The 21,198-nt window shown below is 50.0% G+C and overlaps 1 protein-coding gene across 1 annotated transcript in view; it reads left to right on the top strand.

Moving 5' to 3' along the window:
• si:ch211-194b1.1 (WIZ zinc finger) overlaps positions 1-21,198 on the top strand; it is a 70,473-nt gene that overhangs the window by 46,631 nt on the left and 2,644 nt on the right. The window contains exons 7-12 of the mRNA XM_042344623.1: positions 2,124-2,642; positions 3,140-3,682; positions 4,494-5,039; positions 6,039-6,572; positions 7,323-7,811; positions 18,019-18,192. Coding sequence (XP_042200557.1) covers positions 2,124-2,642; positions 3,140-3,682; positions 4,494-5,039; positions 6,039-6,572; positions 7,323-7,811; positions 18,019-18,192 — 2,805 coding nt within the window. The remainder of the gene's footprint in view (positions 1-2,123; positions 2,643-3,139; positions 3,683-4,493; positions 5,040-6,038; positions 6,573-7,322; positions 7,812-18,018; positions 18,193-21,198) is intronic.

Here is a 21,198-nt window from a genome sequence, read left to right as displayed (position 1 = left end):
GGTGGGGGCGAGGCCGGAGGGACTGTGGGATGGATCGCCTTGGCTTGCTGTTGATTGTTGTATCTCACCTGGAACCAGTCCGGGAGATGGGAAGTTCACGCTTTATGTATTTTTTTAAACGCTTGTTATTTTTCAGAAGGCATTTGAGAGAAGACGCCTCAGCGAAAGTAAAATTGAAAGCCTGTGAGAGCAACTTAAGTTGTAAACTAATTAGCGGGAATCGGAGGGTCAGTGTCATGGTTATGGTTCTGATTCAGTTTCAAGAAGCTCAAATCCGTCTTCAAATCCCTTCAGGTCCTGGCAGCCTCCACTCGACTGGTTCCGGCCTCCTGCTTGTTGCTCGTGCCCTCCACTCGACAATTGGTGGACGCGCTTTCAGCCACTGCGCCCTGAAACCCTGGAACACTCTCCCTCTATCTCTCCGTCTTGCCCCTTCCTTCGCCCACTTCAGGTCACCCTGAAGACCCTCCTCTTTGACCGTGCCCACAGCTCGACATTGTCAAGCGCTCTGATAAAATAATTTGGTCACTCAATCCACAACTGTTTGCTTGACACTGCTGTGCGCAATTGGCTGCTGAGTTTCACCTACAATATACATAGTCAATTCACTTTACAGTATATCCTGTGAGACATTTTGAGACGTTGCGAAGAGGGGATGAGCCTCTTTATCAAATGCAGCGATCATTATTAGAAATAGCAGGTGCGAAACAGTCTGTGGTTGAGTGAAGGAAAATAAATTGAGTGTACTAATTGACCAGAGGTTGAATGTAACCGCATTGTGGTTCTGTTTACCGCAGCCTAAAAAGATTGAATGATGATTTTCCTCAAACGTTCGCTAGGTCGTTCTTGGGACTCCCGATAGAGTATTTTCTGAATGCCTGTTTATCAGACTCTGGAGTGGACCTGGATATGGGGCTATGATAGCGAGGGAGCAAAAAACTTTTTGTTTGGTCAGCCGGATGTGTGACACATGTAGAAACCCATCACCGTTGCTTAAAGTGTCTCCAAACCAAACTGAGATTTCCATGCATCCCACCTACACGTGGAAATCCCGGAGATAGATTGTTGGAATGTGCATTCACTCTCTCTCGCTCTCTCTCTCTCTCTCTCTCTCTCACTCTCACTCTCTCTCACTCTCTTTCACTCTCCCTCCCTAATTCCGGAAAGTATTAGGCGCAGGTTGACAACAGCTTAGGCTTGGGGGGGGAAGCCCAGAGAGTGCGTTCTGGTAACTGCTGGAGCCTAACCAACTAAAACCGCACAGCTTGCTGTTGATATTGCTGTCTGGCAAACTTTCCTGCTGCTTGTCCAGTTAGGACCACCGGATAGTTTTGGAGTAAAACCCGTTTTACAGCTAGTCTCAGCGTTTTTTGTGCTGCCTTCTTGGCTGGTTGATTCACTCACTATATTTGATATCAATGATTTATTGACTGGGGTGACCGCACCTCTGACTTGGTATAAAAACTGATGGAGAGAGGAGGGGAGGAGTGCCTCGAGTGCAGTGCCTCAGTCTGTAAACCCAGCAACGTGTTGAGTCACCAGTGAACTAATTAGGGCACTCTCTGTGGGAGGGGAATTCACCTTAACTTATCCCATTGGCACTGCTGCGTCTATCTATCTCTCTGTTCAGTACAAACTGGTTGTCGAGCCCTGAACGTATTCTGAGCGAAAGCACTCTTTTTGAGGCCTCTGAAGTGGTAAGTAGGTGAGTCTCAGTGATGGAAAGTACTTGTCTGCTCATTTACCTTCTCTCCAGACCTGGCAGTCAATCCCATTCTATTTTCAACAACAAAAACAAACAACTTGCATTTATATAACGCCCCTCACGCGGGGTAGACACTGAGCCAGGGGGAGGTGACCGCAAGCACGGTCGCAGAGAAAGGTCTTCAGGCGCGACCTGAAGGTGCGGAAGGAAGGAGCAAGGTTGAGGGATAGAGGAAGAGTGTTCCAGAGTATCGGGGCAGAAAGCGCGGCAACCGATGATGGAACGGAGGGCATGAGGGACGTGCAGGAGCCGGAGGTCACCCCGCGTGACGGACGCTATAGAAATGCAAGTTGTTAATAAAACCCGAGTGTGGAAGTCCGGGATTGATCGACTTTTTTTTGTTTGTTTCTCATTTTAGTGCTGAATTCGTGTCAGTTGTGTGGGACCTGCTTTGAGACTCGTAAAGGTCTGTCCAGCCACGCGCGTTTCCACCTGAGACAGTTCGGAGTGTCAGACTCAGAGAGCAGCGGTGCTCCCATCGGGACACTGTACGAACTGATGAAAAGGAAGGGGATTCCTAGTGTTTTACCCTCAGCGTTGGCCAGTGGCAAGCCACCAAGCTACGCACCAAAGGAAGGCTCCGCTATAAAGCAGGGGGCTTCCGGTAAATTGCCCGGAGAAGAATTTCAGGACGAAACCACGCACACACCTAAATCACCAAAACTGGCCATGGGCAGCCCGTCCAAGGGGCAGTCTCCCACGGCCCCGTCGCCACTCAAAAAAATACATCCCATCTTACCAAAGCCGTTGTCCAATAAATCTCCAGATCAAGAGAAATCCGAGGCTCCTCCGTTGAACACTCCTCAGACTTCAGGAGAGCTGCTGTCCAAGAAACTGTTCTGGTCTCCCCAAGACAACAACACGCCCTTAAACCTCAGTAAGTGCTGGTCATTGTCAGTGTATAACAATAAGAATAATCCTTGCATTTGATACAGCGCCTTATCACATCTTCGAGACGTCTCACAGAGCTTCACAGAATATACTGTCAAGTGGATTGACTGTACATTTTGTGGGCGAAATGTGGCAGCCAATTTCGCGCAGCAGTGTCCCACAAACAGTCGTGGATTTCAGTGACTAAATTCTTCTTATTAATTTATTTATTTTGAAGGGATTATTACCCCCGGAAAAGCGATCCACCAGTCAACTAACAACCGGGTTCCTACTTACTGCTGGGTAAACAGAGACCTGTGTGTGGAGTAGGGAAACTTGCCAAGGGTTTCGCCCTGACCGGGAATTGAATCCAGGTCCTCTTGCTTGTGAGGCGAGCATGCTAACTGTTACCCTAAGGAACTCCACAAATGCCAAAGACTGGTGGGTGCAGATGTTATACTATCTGTTTAAATCCTTTTTTTTTTCTTTCTCTCCCATTCGCAGCTGTGAATAGTGAGCACATAAGCTGCCAGTTGTGTGGTGCCTGCTTTGAAACGCGGAAGGGGCTCTCCAGCCATTCCCGAGCTCATCTGAGACACTTTGGCGCTGTGGACGTGGATTCTAAAGGATCACCCATCGAAGCTCTGAACGAGTTCATTAGGAAGAAAGGGATCCAGGGCGCTTTGTCAACCATGGTGCCCTCGGAGAAGACACACAATTACGACCAGAATTCCCTCCTGAAAGAGGGCAGAAGCCATTTCAAATCTGCCTTGGAGACAGCAGCGGGCAAGAAGGAATCTGCGAAATCTCCTCTCAAGTCTCCTTCTGTCAAATCCCCCTCGGCCAAATCGCTCTCAATGAAGTCGTCCTCGTTGAAATCGCCCTCCATGAAGTCTCCCTCTGTGAAGTCCCCTTCCATGTCCTCGCAGAAGAAGCCCAAACACGTGACCATGCGAGTGCAAATGGAGTCTGGGGTCTCCATGACTTCGAGAGACCCGAATGGGCTGCCGTCAGAACCGTACTGGGCAACATCACCTATCAATCTATGTAATAATAATAATACTCACATTCGATGTAGTACCTTATCACGTCTTATAGACGTCTCAAAGCTCTTCACGGGATACACTGAATCGACTGTATACTTTGTGGGCGAAATGCGGCAGCCAATGGCGCACAGCAGCGTCTCACAAACAGTCGTGTATTTAATGTCCACATTAGTATTTTTTATTATAAATTATTATCTGACCAGCTCTGGTGTGCAGAACATCACAGCTACAACAAACGTACATTTATATACCACCTTTACGTTCAGGAGGATGTCCCAAGGTGCTGGAGAGTCGATGATATAATAATAATAACCCTTGCTTTATCACATCTTTGAGACGTCTTAAAGCGTTTCGCAGAATATACTGTAAAGTGTAGACTGTTTTGTGGGTGAAAAGCGGCAGCCAATTGCGCACAGCATTGTCCCACGAACTGTAGTGGATTGAGTGGCCACATTATTATTTTTTTGGGAGGGATTATTATCCCAGGAAAAGCGATCTGCCACGATTAACAACCAGGTTTCTATTTACTGCTTGGTAAACAGAGGCATGTGTGTAAAGTAAGGAAGCTTGCCTAAGGCTTCGTCCCGCCCGGAAATCGAACCGATTTGTTGAGTGTGGAGACCGAGGGTACGGAACGGGTGGGATAATGGGGGGGGGGGGGTCTTGAGGTGGACAATGCTGCAGTTTAGTGACAGATTTTTCGCTGGGTTTTAGTTTGCCCCAATTGTCCTAGAGAGGATAAGGAAGAGTTAGAAGGAGTGATAATTATTTTTGTTGAAATTTACTGGCTTTCCCTTCCCTTTCTTTCCCAGCCATTGGTTCGCATCCCAGCAAAGACACGCGCTGTGAATTCTGCGGCGATTATTTTGAGAACCGAAAGGGGCTGTCGAGCCACGCCAGGTCCCACCTCAGGCAGTTCGGGGTGACCGAGTGGACTGTCAACGGTTCCCCGATCGACACCCTGAAGGAACTGATGAAGAGAAAGATCCACGCTCCGGGATCGATGACCATGTCCGGCCACAAAATGCCCTCGAAACCGTCGGGAAACCTGATGAAATCCACCTCCGATCAGCTCGTAGACGAACGTTATCCGCAGCCGGCCAACAAGTCCTCCAAGTTCAGTCTGAACATTTCCCCCATCGGAGAGGTTCCCTCCGGCTCGCTGGTCCCCAAGAAGGTGGGAGGGGGCTATCTCTCCCCACCCCCTCTGAAGAAGATGAAACCGGCCCCGCTGAAGAAAGTCAAGCAAGAGTACGTGAAAGTGGAGTTCAACCCGGAGGAGGCAGCGGGCTCGCTGAAGAGTGAGCAGTTCTCGTCGCAACAGATGTGGCAAGATGGCGCCGCGCCCCTCCATCTAAGTAGGTCTTTGCGTCTGTCTTTGCTCATACGGCTTGTGTACCTGTCAGGGAGTTTGCAGTTAGTGTGTTAAAGTGTTACCGACCAGGCTATTAGCTGCCTGTGATGGTGAAGCTCGTATGGGCCTGCATTTGTCTGCCTTTTTTTGTCGCTGCCTGAACTCGTTGTTGTGGAAATGTGGAGTCCTGCTGCATAGTGGTCAAAGCACTCGCCTCGCGAGCGGGAGGACCCGAGTTCGATTTCCAGGAGGGTCGGGGCGAAACTTTGGGCATGTTTCCTTACTACACACACACACACACACACACACACACACACACACACACACCTCTGTTTACCTAGCGATAAGTAGGAGCCCGGTTGTACGTCAATTGGCGGATCGCTTTTATGGGGGTAATAATCCTCTTTTAAAAAAAAATAATAATTTGGTTATTTAATCCACGACTGTTTGTGGGGACACTGCTGTGAGCAATTGGCTGCCACGTTTCGCCCACAAAACAGTCAGTTCATGTCACAGTCTATTCTGTGAAGCGCTTTGTGGTGTCCAGAAGACGTGATAAGGCGCTATATGGACTGCAAGGATTATTATTACGGGAGATTTAAGACACGTGCAGTCTAAGAGGAAGGTCTTGAGATGGGCCTTGAAGGAGACCAGGGAGGAGGCGAAGTAGGGAACTGTGGGATGGAGTTGCAAAAGGTGGACAGAGAGAGAGGCCGATGGCAACTTGCATAAACCAAGTGGTTCATGAAGCTTTCTGAGCCGCTTGATTAAGTTGCCACCTCTTTGGAGGCTGTTGGTGGGTGTTGAGGGCAAAAAGAAGGGCAATGTGTATTGTCAGGGCACAGGAGTCGGGGAGCTTTATTCTTCCTCTGACTTTGGAGTGCCTGAGTGCCGAGAAACGTGTGACTATCCATCGCCTCGATGTCCGTAAAAAGCCCATCCTATCCCACTCCTCCCCACGCTTGGCACACGGAAAGTACAACTTGTCTCTTTGTTTGGTTAGCAGTTAATCAACCCAGCAAGGCGATCCGCTGTGAATTCTGCGGAGATTATTTTGAGAACCGCAAGGGACTGTCCAGCCACGCCAGGTCACACCTGAGGCAGTTCGGGGTGACGGAGTGGACGGTTAATGGGTCCCCGATAGCCACACTACGGAAGCTGGTGAAGAGGAAGGGCAAATCCGGCCCCTTTAGGCATGAGCCACAACAGGAGCCACCAAACTACCTGTACGAGGACAGAGCTGTTTCCAAACCGTACATCATCAAGTCGTCCGTCAAAGAGCTGCAACAAGACCTCCTCTCGCCTTCCTCAGGGAAAGTGTTAAGCTACTTGCCCAACAGCCAGCCGCAGCCCGTCTCGCCGATAGGCAAGAAGATACCAATGGGGTTTGTGTCGACTGCCCCCCAGAAGAAACTGACGGCGGAGGGAGGGAGTGTGTCGGCAGAGCTGAAACCAAACTACCCCCCTTCAGAAACCGGCTCCTACAAACCAAAGTCTGCCTGGTCCCCACAGAAGGTACCAACGTCCCCAGGAATCTGTAAGTCGAGCTGCTTTTAATAGTCCTGCTTTTCTTTTTCCTGTTTCTCCTCGCCAGGCTCCACTGGCTCCCTATCACACATACTGATCTCCGTACCCCCATCACACCAGCCCTCGCCAGGCTCCCTATCACACACACTAAACTCCATACCCACATCACACCAGTCCTCGCGAGACCCCACTGACTCCCTGTCACAGAACGGGTCGATTTCAAGATTCTCTGACTTGTCAACAAGTTCCCTTCACGCCCTGGCACCTCCCTACCTATCTGACCTGCTTTTTACCCATTCCAATACCCGCTGCCTCCGCTTGGCTGGCAGCCACTCTTTCAGCCACTACGCCCCGAAGTTTTGGAACTCTCTTGCCCCAATCCCTCCCCCTCCTTCTCCCCCCACCCCCTTTTTTTTTAGATCATGACTGAAGACCTTCCTCTTCAACCGTGCTTCTGGTCACCTCCTTTCTTTACCTGCTTCCTTTACCCTCCCCCTGGCTTGGCGTCAGGCTCTGCCACTGTTAAGTGCTCTGAGACACTGCCCCCGTTGTGTAAACACAAGTTGTTGTGGGGGGCTGAAAGGTTTGTTTTTGTTTCAAAATATTTTCAACAACTTGCATTTATATAGCGGTCTTCATGCGGGATAGCGTCCCGGAGCGCTGAAATATACCTTCCTACACTTTGCCCGCTTTGAGGCGTTGTGACGAGAGCCAGTTATTTGCAAAGTTTTTTCTTTTTCCGTCACCTCTTCACTTGCAGCTGCGGATACCTGCTGTGAACTGTGCGGCCACTACTTTGAGAACCGGAAAGCTTTAGCTAGCCACGCCCGGGCCCACCTTAGGCAATTCGGGGTGACCGAGTGGCACATCAACGGCTCCCCGATCGACACGCTGAGGGAATGGATCCGTCAGAAGCCCACCCTTCCCTCAGCCACCCCGCCGGGCCCTCCTGAACGCCCCATCCCAAAGCCCTACAAGAACCACGTCAAGCCCTCGCCTAAGGAGCTGCCATTGGAGCGCTGCTCACCGCCGGTGGGTAAGATGGTGAAGCTCGAACCTGCCCAGCCCAAACTCGTCCAGCAAACGTTCCCAGCTTCACCCGGGGTGCACAAGACTCTCGAGGCAGATACCATGCTGCAGTCCGAGTGCCTCATCCCCACAGATCTGAGCCAAGGCAGCCTTCTCGATTGCCCCCCCAGCTCGTCCATGCCCTCCGAGGACGAGGAGCCACACCTGAAGAAAAAGAGAAGTAAGTCGCGATCGCTCACCTGAGATGCTTTTATATAGCACTTTAATGTTTTAGCAGAGGGTTATTTAGTCATTTAGATTTCCAAACGGATTGTATTTCTGTGCAGTACTTGCTAATCCCATCAAAAATAATAATAATGATAATAATAATAATAATTTGGTCACTCAATCCACCGCTGTGTGTGAGGACACTGCTGTGCGCAATTGGCTGCTGCGTTTTACCCGCAAAATATACCGTCATTACACTTTACAGTATATTCTGTGAAGCTCTTTGAGACGTCTCGAAGACTTGATAAGGCCCTGTATCAAATGCAAGGATTATTATGATTATTTAAAGGTGTATATACACATCTGGCGCTGCAGCTTGCTTAGCAGTGAGCCTCTTTTGTGAGGGTTTGAGCTGCTTTTTAAGGACTCTTATCGAGCAGCGTTTCCTTTGGTGCAAAGCTACGTGTATGACATCGATCTTCAGTGGCTTTTGTAAACTTGCAAAAAAAAAAAGAAAAGGCGTCTTTTGACTCCTCTTATTAATTTTTTAAAAATTTTGCTTCTTATTTCTCTCACAAAATACACAGTCAATTCACTTCACAGTGTATCCCGTGAAGCGCTTTGAGGCGTCTCGAAGGTGTGATAAGGCGCTGGGTCAAATGCGAGGATTATTATTATTTCAAATGATGCCACCCGGGAATTGATGGCATTGGCACAAAGTGCGCAGTCTCGTGTGGTCCCCTTTTGCTTTGTCCCAACAATTGTTCGGGTGTAATTTCTACCAACTTTTAAAAGCTTTTTGTTTTATTATATTTCAAATTTGACATTGCCACTGAGGCTCTTGATGGTGACCAGATTGAAAACGGTCCCCATCAGTCAGAGAGAGAGAGAGAGAGAGAAAGAGTTGCCTCTTTGCAGTGTTCACAATAAATCCCCTTCACATGTCCACAAATAATGACCCCTTCCTCAAGCGTCAAAGCACTGATAAAGATTAGACCGAGCAGTACAGTCGCGTGTGTAATGATAAGCAATAGACGTACCCAATAAACTCCAGATAACTCCCAAGGAAAAAGAGTTTAGCGATTAGTTGTCCCGAACGGCTCGTTAAGTCCTCCCAGGCCACAAGGTGGCGCTGTGGCCCCTGAAGACGCTCGGCAGAGGTTGGGCACCCACGCTCAGATGCGTCACGGAGGGATCGCCGGTCGATTCGAAGAGCCCTTAGTAATATTTTGCATGGGCAGCAGCCAGGATATTGGTACCCGCTGCGCGCAATTGGCTGCCGCGTTTGGCCCACAAGTGAAGCGCTTTGAGACGTCTCGAAGACGTGATATGGCGCTACGTCAAATGCAAAGGACTATTATCGTTAAAGAGTCAGTGACCAGTTAAACCCGGTCAAATTATCAGGAGTTTTACTGTATGTAAAATAATGTGTAGCATTACACACTTGTGAACTGTCACTATAACCATGAGCCATGTTAATAATAATAATAATAAATAATAATATGATTATTATTATTTATTTATAACTATGAGCCGTGTTAAGGAGAGAGGGAGGTTTTTAACAGATGTTTTCCTGCAACAAACTAAAGGAAATCGTCTCTTTGATTCAATTTCCATCACCTCAGTTCAGTGTGTTTTAAAACTCGAAGTCCCGCATCGACAAATTAGTGCCCGCATGCCGGCCGGTCACTAATGCAATTTCTTTAGTGTGTGTCACTTGAGGGTTTTATTCAATTTAATATAATATAATATCTGTTTATTAACAAAACATCACTTTGTTTGTGTTTTCACGACGTGGGGATCCGGTGCTTTAGTTTTGATTAAATTGTATGCATTTTTCACTTGGTAACTTTTCTCTTCTCTACCCTACTCCCTCCCCTCCCCACCTCCCTCCCTCCCCTCCCCACCCACCCCCACCCCCCCCCCAGTCTTGCCTTTATAGCTCGGAGGGTGGGAGCGAGAGGGAGGGATTTTCTGTGCTGTGAGCAGTTAGTTGTGTGTTGGGGACCCCCTTTTTTGGCATTTTTATTAATATTATTATTATGCTCCATCTTCACAGTCAATGCTGTGTGCGCTCCAAAAATTCAGCCTATTTTTCTGTCAGGTGATCATGCACTGCACTCGTTTTAATTGTAGTTTGATTTGGGATCTCGTGGGTGGGTCATTTTCCATCCCTTCCTGGTTTTCCCCCCCCCCCCCCCCGCCTATGCTGAAGGTGATGGTGTAGAGCTGCCATGCGCCTGTTGCCAGGCTTCCCAGATCCCTGACCATGCCACCCGAACCAGGATAGCGAGTGGACACACTGAGTTTGGGGGGGGCATCACAGCTGAACCATGTCCTGTCTTCACCTGACAATAACACACGCACATTTTCCAGCCATGATCAGTGAAGCGATTCTACCTGATATGTTACCCTCATGAGAGCTTAACTAATCTCAGCATCTAGACCTCAGCACTTTTATTATTTTGTTCAATGCCTTTAATGTCCAGATACAGTAGGAGCCATCCACAGGCTCTGGTATCCTAGAATTCACCGAGGATCTCTCTTCACAGTTCATTCCATCCCAGTTGTCGACACTTCACTGCAATCGTAAACCACACACAGAAATCCCGAGGTACCTACAAAATAAATATTGATAATGTGGTCACTCAATCCACGACTGTTTGTGGAACACTGGCCGCTGCTTTTCTCCCACAAAATATAGTCGATTCACTTTACAATATATTCTGTGAAGCGCTTTGAGACGTCTCGAAGACGTGATAAAGCGCTGTATCAAATGCAAGGATTATTATTATTGCCGACATGCCTTCAGCAGCACAGACATTACATTCATGTACTTTACAGACCCAATTACGTTTCTTTTCCTTTCTCCCTCACTCTCCCATTTCCCCCACCTCTCTCTCTCTCTCTCTCTCTCTCTCTTTTTCTGTCTTGCGCGCCCAAAATTGTTGCTTTCGCTGCCATCATGCAAGTCAGTGCAGTAAAGAGATTGGACGCGTGGCGTTCATTATCACTGGGGATTTATTAAGCAAATGTTCATTCAACTGACGTATAGATATTTGATCTCCACTGGAGCAAAACTGCATACCTTTGAAATGAGAAAGAAAACAATTTGCATGTTAATTGAAGGGCAAAATGTTGGGCAAGTTTCCTTACTCCACACACACCTCTGTAACCCGGTTATTAGTTGGCGGATCGCTATTCCGGGAGTAATAATCCTTTTTAAAAAAATTTATAAGAATAAAAAAATAATAATTTGTTCACTTAATTCACGATTGTTTGTGGGACGCTGCTGTGCGCAATTGGCTGCTGCATTTCGCCCACAAACCTCAGTCAATTCGCTTTACAGTATATTCTGTGAAGCGCTTTGAGATGTCTCGAAGACGTGATATCAAATGCAAGGATTGTTATAGGATTATTGCATTTAGCACTCCACGCAGAGAATGACTTTCTAGCTTGTTTGTGGTCCATGTTTGCTTTCAGCATCTACATTGCTTTATTCCTACGCCTATTTTTCCCGCCTCCCGATTCTCGTTGTTATTGATTTCTCATCTTTACGTGTGCTTTGCAAAATGCACGTTCAGTTTGACTGAAGGAGAGTGAAAGGTAGCAATAGCGAGTCAAGATCGGACGGATTGGGTTAGCTGTGGACCACATAGACCAGACGTTTGGAGAATCGAATGCTAGTCTGTGCTGTTAGCTGCTGTCAGCGAGGAACACAGTGACTTCCGTGCCATTCAACAACAACTTGCATTTACACAGCACCCCTCACTCAGGGTAGCGTCCCAGAGCGCTTGGCAATGGCGGAGCACGACACCGGGGTGAGGTGACCGTAGGCACAGTCGAAGAGGAAGGTCTATCAGGCGCGATCTGAAGATGGAGAATTGAGGGGGCAAGGCAGAGGGATAAAGGTTGAGTGTTCCAGGGTTTTGTGGTGTTAGTGGCTGAAAGTGCGGCCACCGTTGGTGGGACGGAGAGCACGAGGGACAAGCAGGAGGCGTGCGGAGGCTGTGAGTTGGGCAGTAAGCAGGCGGTAGAGGTAGGGAAGTGCAAGGGCACGGATGGATTTGAAAATGAGGGCGAGGATCTTGAAATTGAACCAGTGGGGGAGCCAGTGGGGGCAGAAATCAGGCAGGGTCCCCTCTCCTGATCGTTTCTCTCCAGCCTTCTCTTAGAAGCTTTGCACGAATGTGGGAACATCCAGTGAGGGAAGTACTGATTTGGGCTGTGGTTTATTTTATATATATATATGTGTGAAAATATGTTGATTAACTCACTGATTGATGCTCACTGCTGAAGCTTTAAGTAAAGAATAGGCCACTTTGCCTGAGAGACCTGAAGGCGCCTTTGATCCCGTATCAATTTACAGTACAGAAGAAAGTGACTCACGGACACAGCGGTCCATTTAATTCCACTCTGCCTTTTAAGAACCTAAGAGTTTGCCCGATGAAAGAAGACCAATTCCACCCATCCTGGCCGTCATTTGATGTGTCGTGTCCCAAACTATTATACTGTATCCCCCAGATATTGTTTCCTAACAGAAATCTATCTCATTTGTTCTTGAAAGAATCAAAACTTTCTGCTTCAACCGTCTGTCTCCCCAGGGAGCCTGTTCCGTACTTTTACTCCTCGCTCACTGAAGTAGTGTTTCCGCAGATTTGTTCTGGTTTTACTCCCCCCTTTTCTCCATACATTCTCAAATATTAATCTACGACCCGTGGAAAGAACAGTTTAAAACCTCCTTAGGAAACGGAGATGGAGAGATGTTCTTGAATCCTTGCGCTCTGTCTGGAAACTGGTTCTAAGTGAACGGTATGGTTTTTGCTTTAGGAACATTGTCTTCCTGTGGAAGCGCCGTCATTGCTGTACAACAACAACAACAACAACTTTCCCTTATACAAATGAGTCCGTAGACAAACAACAACAACAAACTATATTTACACGGCGCCTTTCACGGCGGGAGGACGTCCCAAGGCGCTGGACGGTCAGGGATTTGAACCTGAGTTGCACGTTAGGGAGGGGGTGGAGGGGTGGAGAGCAGGGGTGCGAGGGTGGCCGAAAGCACGGTTGAAGAGGGTGGTCTTGAGACTGGTCTTGGCAAAGAAGGGAGCGAGGCAAAGGGAATGTGGGATGGAGCTCCGAAGGGTGGAGGTAGAGAGGCTGAACGCCCGACCGCCGATGGTGGACAGGCCGGAGCCCGCTGAGCGGGGGGGGTACCGGGCAGACGGGTCGACATGGCTAACTTTCTCTCAGCATCAGAACTGACACTACTACAACAACAACTTGTACTGATGTAGCGGCCTCCAAGCAGGGCATCTCAGAGCGAGTGACAGTGGCGGAGCCCGACTCTGGGCCGGGGTGGGGGGGTAGTGGGGAGGTGGCCGTAAGCACATTTCCAAGAGGAAAGTTTTCAGGTGGCACTTGAAAGAGAGGAGAGAGAGTGGGGTGGGGGTGCGAGGCAGAGGGTTTGAGGGAATGTGTACCAGAGTTTCGGGACGTAGTGGCTGAAAGCACGACCTCCGATGGTGGGGCGGAGGGTGCGAGGGATGAGCAGGAGGCCGGGGCCAGTCGAGCGGAGGTGCCGGATTGGGGTGTGAAGAGGCCGGAGAGGTAGGGAGGTAGGTGCCAGGGAGTGAATGGATTTGAACACGAGTGTGAGGATCTTGGAGGTCGATCCATTTGGTGACGGGGAGCCAGCAGCGGAGCCTGGGCCAGAACTGCTGAGATGTGGGTACGGAGTTTTGTCCGGGTCAGTGTGCAGGCGGTAAGAGTTCTGAATAATCTGGATCTTTTGAGCGGTGGAGTTGGGGAGACCGACCGGCGAGGAGTGCGTTGGGAGCGATCCAAGCGGGAGGTGACTAAACGTATGCACGGGGCGGGGTGAGTGGAGGGGAGAAGGCGGTGTGGATGGTCTGGGCGGGGTGGAAGGGAACGTGGGGCGGGAGGGACGATGCAGCCAGGTAGACGTTTTCAATTGAGGGGCAGAAGTCCAGGACCTCTTCGCATTTGGCATTTGACGTGAGGATAGAGGGGGTGCACGGAGGCGGAGGTGATGGACGGTGGTCTTTGGGTCGTCGTTTGCCTCCAGGATGACTTTGGGCCTGTTAAAGGGAGAGGCGGTAGGTGTCGAGAGGCTCGAGCCACAGCTGGCGGTGAAGCGTGAGGCCAGATTTCTGCATCTGCACTCGAGCGTCCAGCTTTACTAACGCTTGTCCTTCGCGCCCTGACAGTGCTCACTGGCTCTCACCCTCCGGGCTTGAGGATGATTTGTCACAACCACCTTTTTTATAAGGGTTTGTTTCGTTTGCCTGTCTCTTGCGGCTGGAATCTTTGAGGCTTCGAGTAGGAACTGGCGTCGCCAACCCCGTTGCACCGTTTTTATTCCATCAGGGCAGATCTTTTGATCCAGGATCCTTAATGCCCCTCATTTCTGTCCATCCAATCTTTTTAAAGGGTCCCAATCCTTTCTGCATCCGCAAAGTTCAGTGGCTCTCAACGTTCTCCCGACCCCCTCTGAGAAACACGACTTCCAGACACCACGCAGAGAAATTACTGTGACTTGCGAGCGCACAACAACTACAACTACTACTACAACAACAACAACAACAACAACAGATTGCATTTGTATAGCGCCTTTCATGTCGGGAGGACGTCCCAAGGCGCTGTACTCCCGTAAAATCTCATCTGTATAAACCGTATGATCGTCTGAATCGTACAGCTTCCCAAGTCCTGCTCAGCGGTTTATATTCCATGTAGTTTTGACATAACTTATACTTTGCATAAGTCACATTAAATGTATCGTCCCGACTGATACAACTTGTATTTGGCCCCACTTCCCTGCCATTCCCCCCCCCCCCCCCCCACCAGCACCACCATATTCTTGTATGTTTTCTCCTTTTCAGACCTTTGCCTTGATCCCTTTATAAAGTATATAACGGATTCCGCTTTGACCAGCATTTTGGCACAGCATTCCATGTGTTTATACGTAAAAAAAATTCTCACAACTTCTCCCTTCGCTTTTCCGGTGGACTTTATCCTCGAGAGATCGACGCACTGATCGGTGAGAGTGTGTGGCTTGTGCGCGTGTGCGTCTGTGTGTAAGTGTGCGTGTGAGTGTGTGCGCGTGTGTGTGTATGTGTGTGTGTGTATAAAACATGAGATATATCTATTAAATATTTATAAATATATCTATATTATAAATGGCGCGGAAGGATGTAGCCGGAGGATACCCTCCAAGCGTTTTATTTAAGAATAGAACTCCCATCGTAAATTGATGGCGCACCAACCAGGACATTCTGCAGCTAACGCACTCGACGCCTATTCCCGGATTTCTCTGCCACGGTTACTCCACCAAACTGCAGCTTGAGGACGTGGCCTCAACTGGCTCTTGCACTCACATCACCCGGCTCTCTGTCTTTCGCACGTGTATTTATTCGCTCACTCGCTCGGACTCTGTCTGTTCCTGCTTGTGGTTCTCGTTCTCCCTCTCTCTCTCTCTCTCTCTCTCTCTCTCCCGAGTGTAGGGAATTGTTTATTTTAAAGCTCATCACAGGCAGAGGCTCGGTGTGTATCGCACGGACTGAAGCTATTGCCGTTGCCTTGTCTCGGACTTCGAAGCTCTCTTGCCAGACTTGCTCTCAATCCCGCTGCTGTTTGCAGGCCGGTGTCCGCGGCTCAGAGACCCTTTCAGCTGCAATCCCCTCTCGCACTGGCTCCAGCTTCGTACTTTTTTTTTTAGACAGTTTATGGTCCTACGACGACAGAGCCCGGAAACAGAAATGTGACATTATGGCATTAATCCTGATTCAGTTCTCGGGCAGGTCGGGGGCGAAACCTTAGGCAAGTTTCCTTACTCCACACGCCTCTTGTAAGTTGGAATCCAGTTGTTAGTGGATTGGCGGATCGCTTTTCCGGGAATAATAATCCCTCTACACAAAAAAAAGTGTTCGCTTAACCCACAACTGTTTGTGGGGACGCTGCTGTGCGCAATTGGCTGCCGCATTTCGCCCACAAAATATACAGTCAGTTCATTTTGCAGTAGATTCTGTGAAGCACTTTGAGGATTATTACCTTTGTAGTTTCTCTTGGGCTCAGAGGGTATCTGCTTGGGACTTTGTGGTTCCCGTTCTTGAGCCAAGTATGTGTTGGGAAATGGCTGGGAACAAGAGTAAGTCAGCGGTCCAGGGCTAAATTTGCCCCTGGAGTGAGTACTGTGGGAACGCAAGCGCTGGATTTGCCAGTGGATACCGTACAGAATTGACGTGGGGGCCGGGGGTTATCCCTGTCCGGGGAGGAGGGGAGAGTTTCAGTGCGGAGGTTAGCGCTGTGGAAGGAGCGGGGGTAGCGATGTGTACGTGGGGGCGATGGGATTTATTCATAAATAATCCTTGCATTTGATACAGCGCCTTATCACGTCTTCAAGACGTCTCAAAGCGCTTCACAGGATACACTGTAAAGTGAATTTGCTATGTTTTGTGCGGAGCGAAATACCTGCAGCGTAATGTAGCTTAGCGGTGTGAAGGGGTGGGGTTAGCGGTTTGTGGGGCGGGCAGGGATTTAGTGGTGTGTGAGGGGAGAGGCTGGGGTTCAGTGGTGTGTGAGGCTGGTGGGGGGGTGGGTAATGGTGGGGACTTGGGGGAAGGGGGGGGGCATCACCCAGTTACTGGACGCGGGGTCTCAGTGCAGATCAGATCAGATGTGCAGTCTAAACGCTGATGTTAAACATTGGCGCCCGAATAAAATAATCCAATTTGAGTTGCTGTGTGCGATGTGGTCGTCAGACACCCTTCGAAACTCTCCAGTTCTACTTCATTTCGGCTCTTACAATCGATCACTGGAGTCCTGCAGCGATAGTGTTTAGTGCACTCAGCTCACAAGCGATTGGGTTTGATTCCCGGGCAAGGGCGAAACTTTGGGCACACTTCCCTACTCCATATACACACCCCCACACACCCCCACACACACTTCTGTTTACTTTAGCAGTAAGTAGGAACCCGGTTGTTAGTTGATGACGATCTCTCAAAAGAAAAAAAAATTTGTCGCTTCAATCCACGGCTGTTTGTGGGGCAGACGCCGCTGCGCGCAATCGGCCGCCGCGTTTCACCCACAAATATGCGGCCAATTCACTTTGCAGTCTGTTCTGTGTAGCGCTTTGAGACGTCGAGAAGACGTGAAAAGCGCTATATCAAATGCGAGGATTATTATTCTACAGGAAAAGATTTGGGCGAGAGAAAACTTTGCTGGGGTGTAATTACCGTGGGCTTAGTTTCTTCCGCCTCCCCCCACCACCCCCCCCTCAACCCACCCCCCACACAAAAAAAACAACAATCCGGCTCGATGCCGTGAGGATGCAGATTGTTTGCAATGGTAGTGTTACATAACAGTGTAGTTTTTCCAGCTCTCAATACAGTTGTGCGCTTCTCTGTCTCTTTCTTCCCCTTTTTCCGCTTCCTCTCCCAACACCCAACAAGTCGGGGCATAAAATCAAGTGCATTAGCTCCATCCCCACTCGCTTCCAGCCATCTCCACTCAAGTGCCACAGTCATGGCCTGCGAACAGGAGACGCAACCCCCCACAACACACGCACACACACACACGCACACGCACACACAAGCTCACGGCAGTCTTTCCAACCCCCGTCTTGCTTTGTTTTGTGCTCCCCCACCCCCCCCCCCCCCCACCCCCCCCCAGACACTCGAGCCATCCACCGCACAGAGCAGCCAAAGTTGCGTTTGAGTGTTGTTGGACCACAAGAAGGGGGGGGGACATCGGGAGAGGGAATGGAATGGCAAAGACACGCACGGCGAGTCTTGTAAGGGGGAAATTCTAGCGAGTCAGTGCTGGAACACGAGTTGGGTTGATACGACGGGCTCAGCGCCCCAGGGAGACTAGCGCGAAGGCGAGACGGGGTCCTGACTCATTCGACTGCGGAAGTCAGGGCGGAATCGGCAACAGCTCGCGCTGACACAAGCGCCCCTCATCACGCGAGGTAGCGTCCCAGAGCGCTTGCCAGTGGCGGAGCACGATGCCGAGGGGAGGGAGGGAGGGAGGGTAGGGAGGGAGGGAGGGAGGTGACCGTCAGCGCGGTCGAAGAGGAAGGTCTTCGGGCAGGACCTGAAGACGGGGGGGAGGGAGGGAGGGAGGGAGGAAGGGAGGGAGAGAGGAAGAGGGTATGACAGTTTCGGGGCATAACTGAATCTTAATTTCGTTTTGGCTAACAGAGCACCCAGTCAAGTTAGGAACCTGTGAGTATTGCGGAGTGACACTAACTACTGGGGTAGGCCTCTCCAACCACATGCGTGGCCATCTGAAATCTGGATTGAAAAGGAAGTTACCGGGTTTGGCTCAGTTCGAGGAACTTCACGAAAGGGCTGATCCTGGGCTCACCGACACATGTGAGACTTTAGCTTTGTCTAACTTAACAACGGAGAGAAAGAGCAATGAAACTGTTATATATATATATATACATATACACATATATAAAAAAAACTATAATAATAATAATTCGAGTGACGGGCGGTGCTACGAGGAGGCGTTGTGTTGAAATGCACTGCGGAGGAACTGTGTGTGATGTTCGTGCTGTGAAACTGAACCCCCAAAATTATCACTCTCTCCCCTCCCTCCCCCCCCCCCCCCCCCTCCACACGCACACCCCCACACACACGCATTTTCACACCGCAGTGCAATGAATGATCCTTACAAGTCTCAGGGACAAACAATTGCAGCTTCTGCTTGCTTCCTTTCCATTTCTTTTTCATTTGCATGCGAGCAGGTTGTTATTTCTTGTGCTTCTGTGTTCTCGCACCCGTTCTCTCTCTCTCTCTCTCTGTGTGTAGAAACCCCAAGTAGTCCGACACGTCAATTCATTTTGTAAATGGATGTTTGGTGTGCGTGTGTGTGCGTGTGTACGCGTGTGTGTTCTCGTGGTGCGTGTGTGTGTTCTCGTGGTGCGCATGTGTCGTGTGCGTGTTCATGCTGTGCGCGCATGAGTGTTGTGTGTCTGTGACTGTTCGTGTTGTGTGTGCGTGTTGTGTGCGCGTGTGTGGTGCTGTGTTGTGTGTGTTTGTGGTTGTTCGTGGTGTGTGCACGCATGTTTCTGTGTCGTGTGTGCGCGTGTTCGAGTGTTGTGTGTGGTTGTGGTTGTTCGGGGTGTGTGCGCGCGTGTGTTCGTGGTGTGTGCGCGCGTTCGTGCTGTGTGTGCGCGCGCGCGCGCGCTCGTTTGTGGTATGTGTGCACGCGCCTGTTTGTGTGGTGTGTGCGTGCGTGTTCGTGTTGTGTGCGCGCGCCTGTTTTTGTTGTGTGCGCGCGGGCCTGTTTGTGTTGTGTGTGCGCGTGTTCGTGTTGTGTGCGTGCGTGTTTGTGTTGTATGTGTGCACGCGCGTGTTCGTGTTGTGTGCGCACGCGTTGTGTGTGTTCGTGCCGTGTATGTATGCGTGTTCATGTGTTGTGCGTGGATGTATGTTGTGTGTGGTCGTGTGTATGTTGTATATTGCGTGCGCACGTTCGATTGTTTTGTGTCTCCGTGTTTGTGTGTTGTATGCGTGTGTTGTTTGTGTTGTATGTGCGTTCGTGTTGTGTGAGTATGTACTCGTGTGTGTGTTGTGTATGTTGTGCACATGTGTTGTGTGCGCGCATGTTTGTGTTGTGTGTGTATGTACGCGTGTCATGTTGTGTGTGTTTGTGGTGTGTGTTTGTTCGTGGTGTATGTGTGTGTTCGTGTTGTGTGTTCGTGGTTTGTGCGTGTTCATGTGTGTTTGTGTGTGTGACTGTTCGTGTTCTGTGTGTGTGTGGTCATGTGTTGTCTATGTCCGCGCGTTTTCGTGTGGTGTGTATGCTTGTAGTGGTATGTTGTGTATGTGTGTGTGTATGTTCGTGTGTTGTATGTGTTCATGTGTTGTGTGTTATGTGTGTGTGTCCGGGGTGTGTGTTTGGGTTCGTGCTGTGTGTATGTGTTCCTGCTGTGTGTATGTGTTTGTGTGTGTTCGTGTTTGTGTGTGTATGCTTGTGCGTGTGTGCTCGTGTTGTGTGTTGTGTGTGCGCGAGTGTTCGTGTTGTGTGTGTGCATGTCGTGTGTTGTGTGCAAGCGTGTGGTCGTGTGTTGGGTGTGCGTGTTCAAGTGTTTTGGGTGTCTGTGTTGCGGGTGCGAGTGTTTTGGTGGTGTGTGTGTGTTGGTGTGTGTGTGTGTTCGTGGCGCGTGCGCGTTCGTGGAGAATGCGTGAGCGTTCATGGCGCGCATGTGCGCGTTCGTGGCGCGTGTGTGTTCGTAGCACGTGTGCGTGTTTGTGGCACGCGTGTTCGTGGCACACGTGTATTCGTGGCGTGTGTGAGTTCATGGCGTGTGTTGCGTGTTCAGGGCGTGCGCGCGCGTTCGGGGCGCGTGTTCGTGGTGTGTGCGCGATCGTGTTGTGTTCTTGTGTGTGTGTGTGTGTGTGTGTGTGTGTGTGTGCGCGCGTCGTGTGTCCATGTTTGCGTGGGTGTGTGGTGCGTGCCTGTGTGTGTGGTGTGTGTGTGCGTGTGCGGTGTTGTGCACGTGTGTTGTAACCTAATTCCAGTCCTGTTTGCATGCGGTTTGTTGTGCCCCTTTGTGACCTACACAATTCTCTGCCTCGAAGGCCAAACAGTAAATCCACTCTCACTTTCTTCCCAAACCCCTAACTCCCTCATAGTCCAGTGAAGGTCGACTGATGGCGTCGCAGGGCGGTGCGGGCGGGGCGGGGGGCGCGCGCGGGGGCGGGGGGGCGCGCGCGGGGGCGGGGGGGCGCAGGTGGGCAGCGGGAATATTTCTAGACTTTGTTTTGTAAGCTTCGCAACGTGAATGTGTTTTAAATGAATATTTTTTTTTAAAAAAACACACACGCACAAACGAGGCACCGTTTGTCAGTGTTGTGGGAAAATAACTGTTAAACGACGTTAGATTTAATGTGAAGCGTTTGACGTCGGAGCGCGCGGACGGCGACGTGGAATATTCACAGTGCAGTTCAACTCTTTACGCGAGCACTTGGCGCGGTGTACGGGCGAAGACTCCGCTTGAGAGCAAAAAGAGCGAGAGATTTGTTTCCGTTAAAAAAAAAATCCACCGTCTTTCCCTTGAATTAAGTGCCACGAACACGAAAGCACAGGGGCCCACTTCTCCCGTCGGTTGAGAGCCCGAATGCGGGTGAAAAGCAGAACGGTCCGCGCGTTTTTTTTTTTTTTTTTCTTTTTAAAAAGGAAAAGAAAGTTGCTCTCGAGCCGACACGTGCCGGCGGGCGCGTGGGACGCAGTTTTGCTCGCACAAAATTGGCGCCCGTTTGCCTTGCACGTTCGCAAGGCACGAGGACCAGGGGTTTGATTCCCAGGCGAGACATTGGGCAAGTTTCCTTGACTGCACGTGCGCGCGCGCGCGCCTCTATTCACCCGGC

This window comes from Callorhinchus milii, unplaced genomic scaffold (assembly GCF_018977255.1).
Source record: "Callorhinchus milii isolate IMCB2004 unplaced genomic scaffold, IMCB_Cmil_1.0 Scaffold29, whole genome shotgun sequence".
NCBI classification, from domain to species: Eukaryota; Metazoa; Chordata; class Chondrichthyes; order Chimaeriformes; family Callorhinchidae; genus Callorhinchus; species Callorhinchus milii.
The sequence above is the reverse complement of the archived record's forward strand: the minus strand, read 5'-3'. Positions and strand labels throughout refer to the sequence as shown.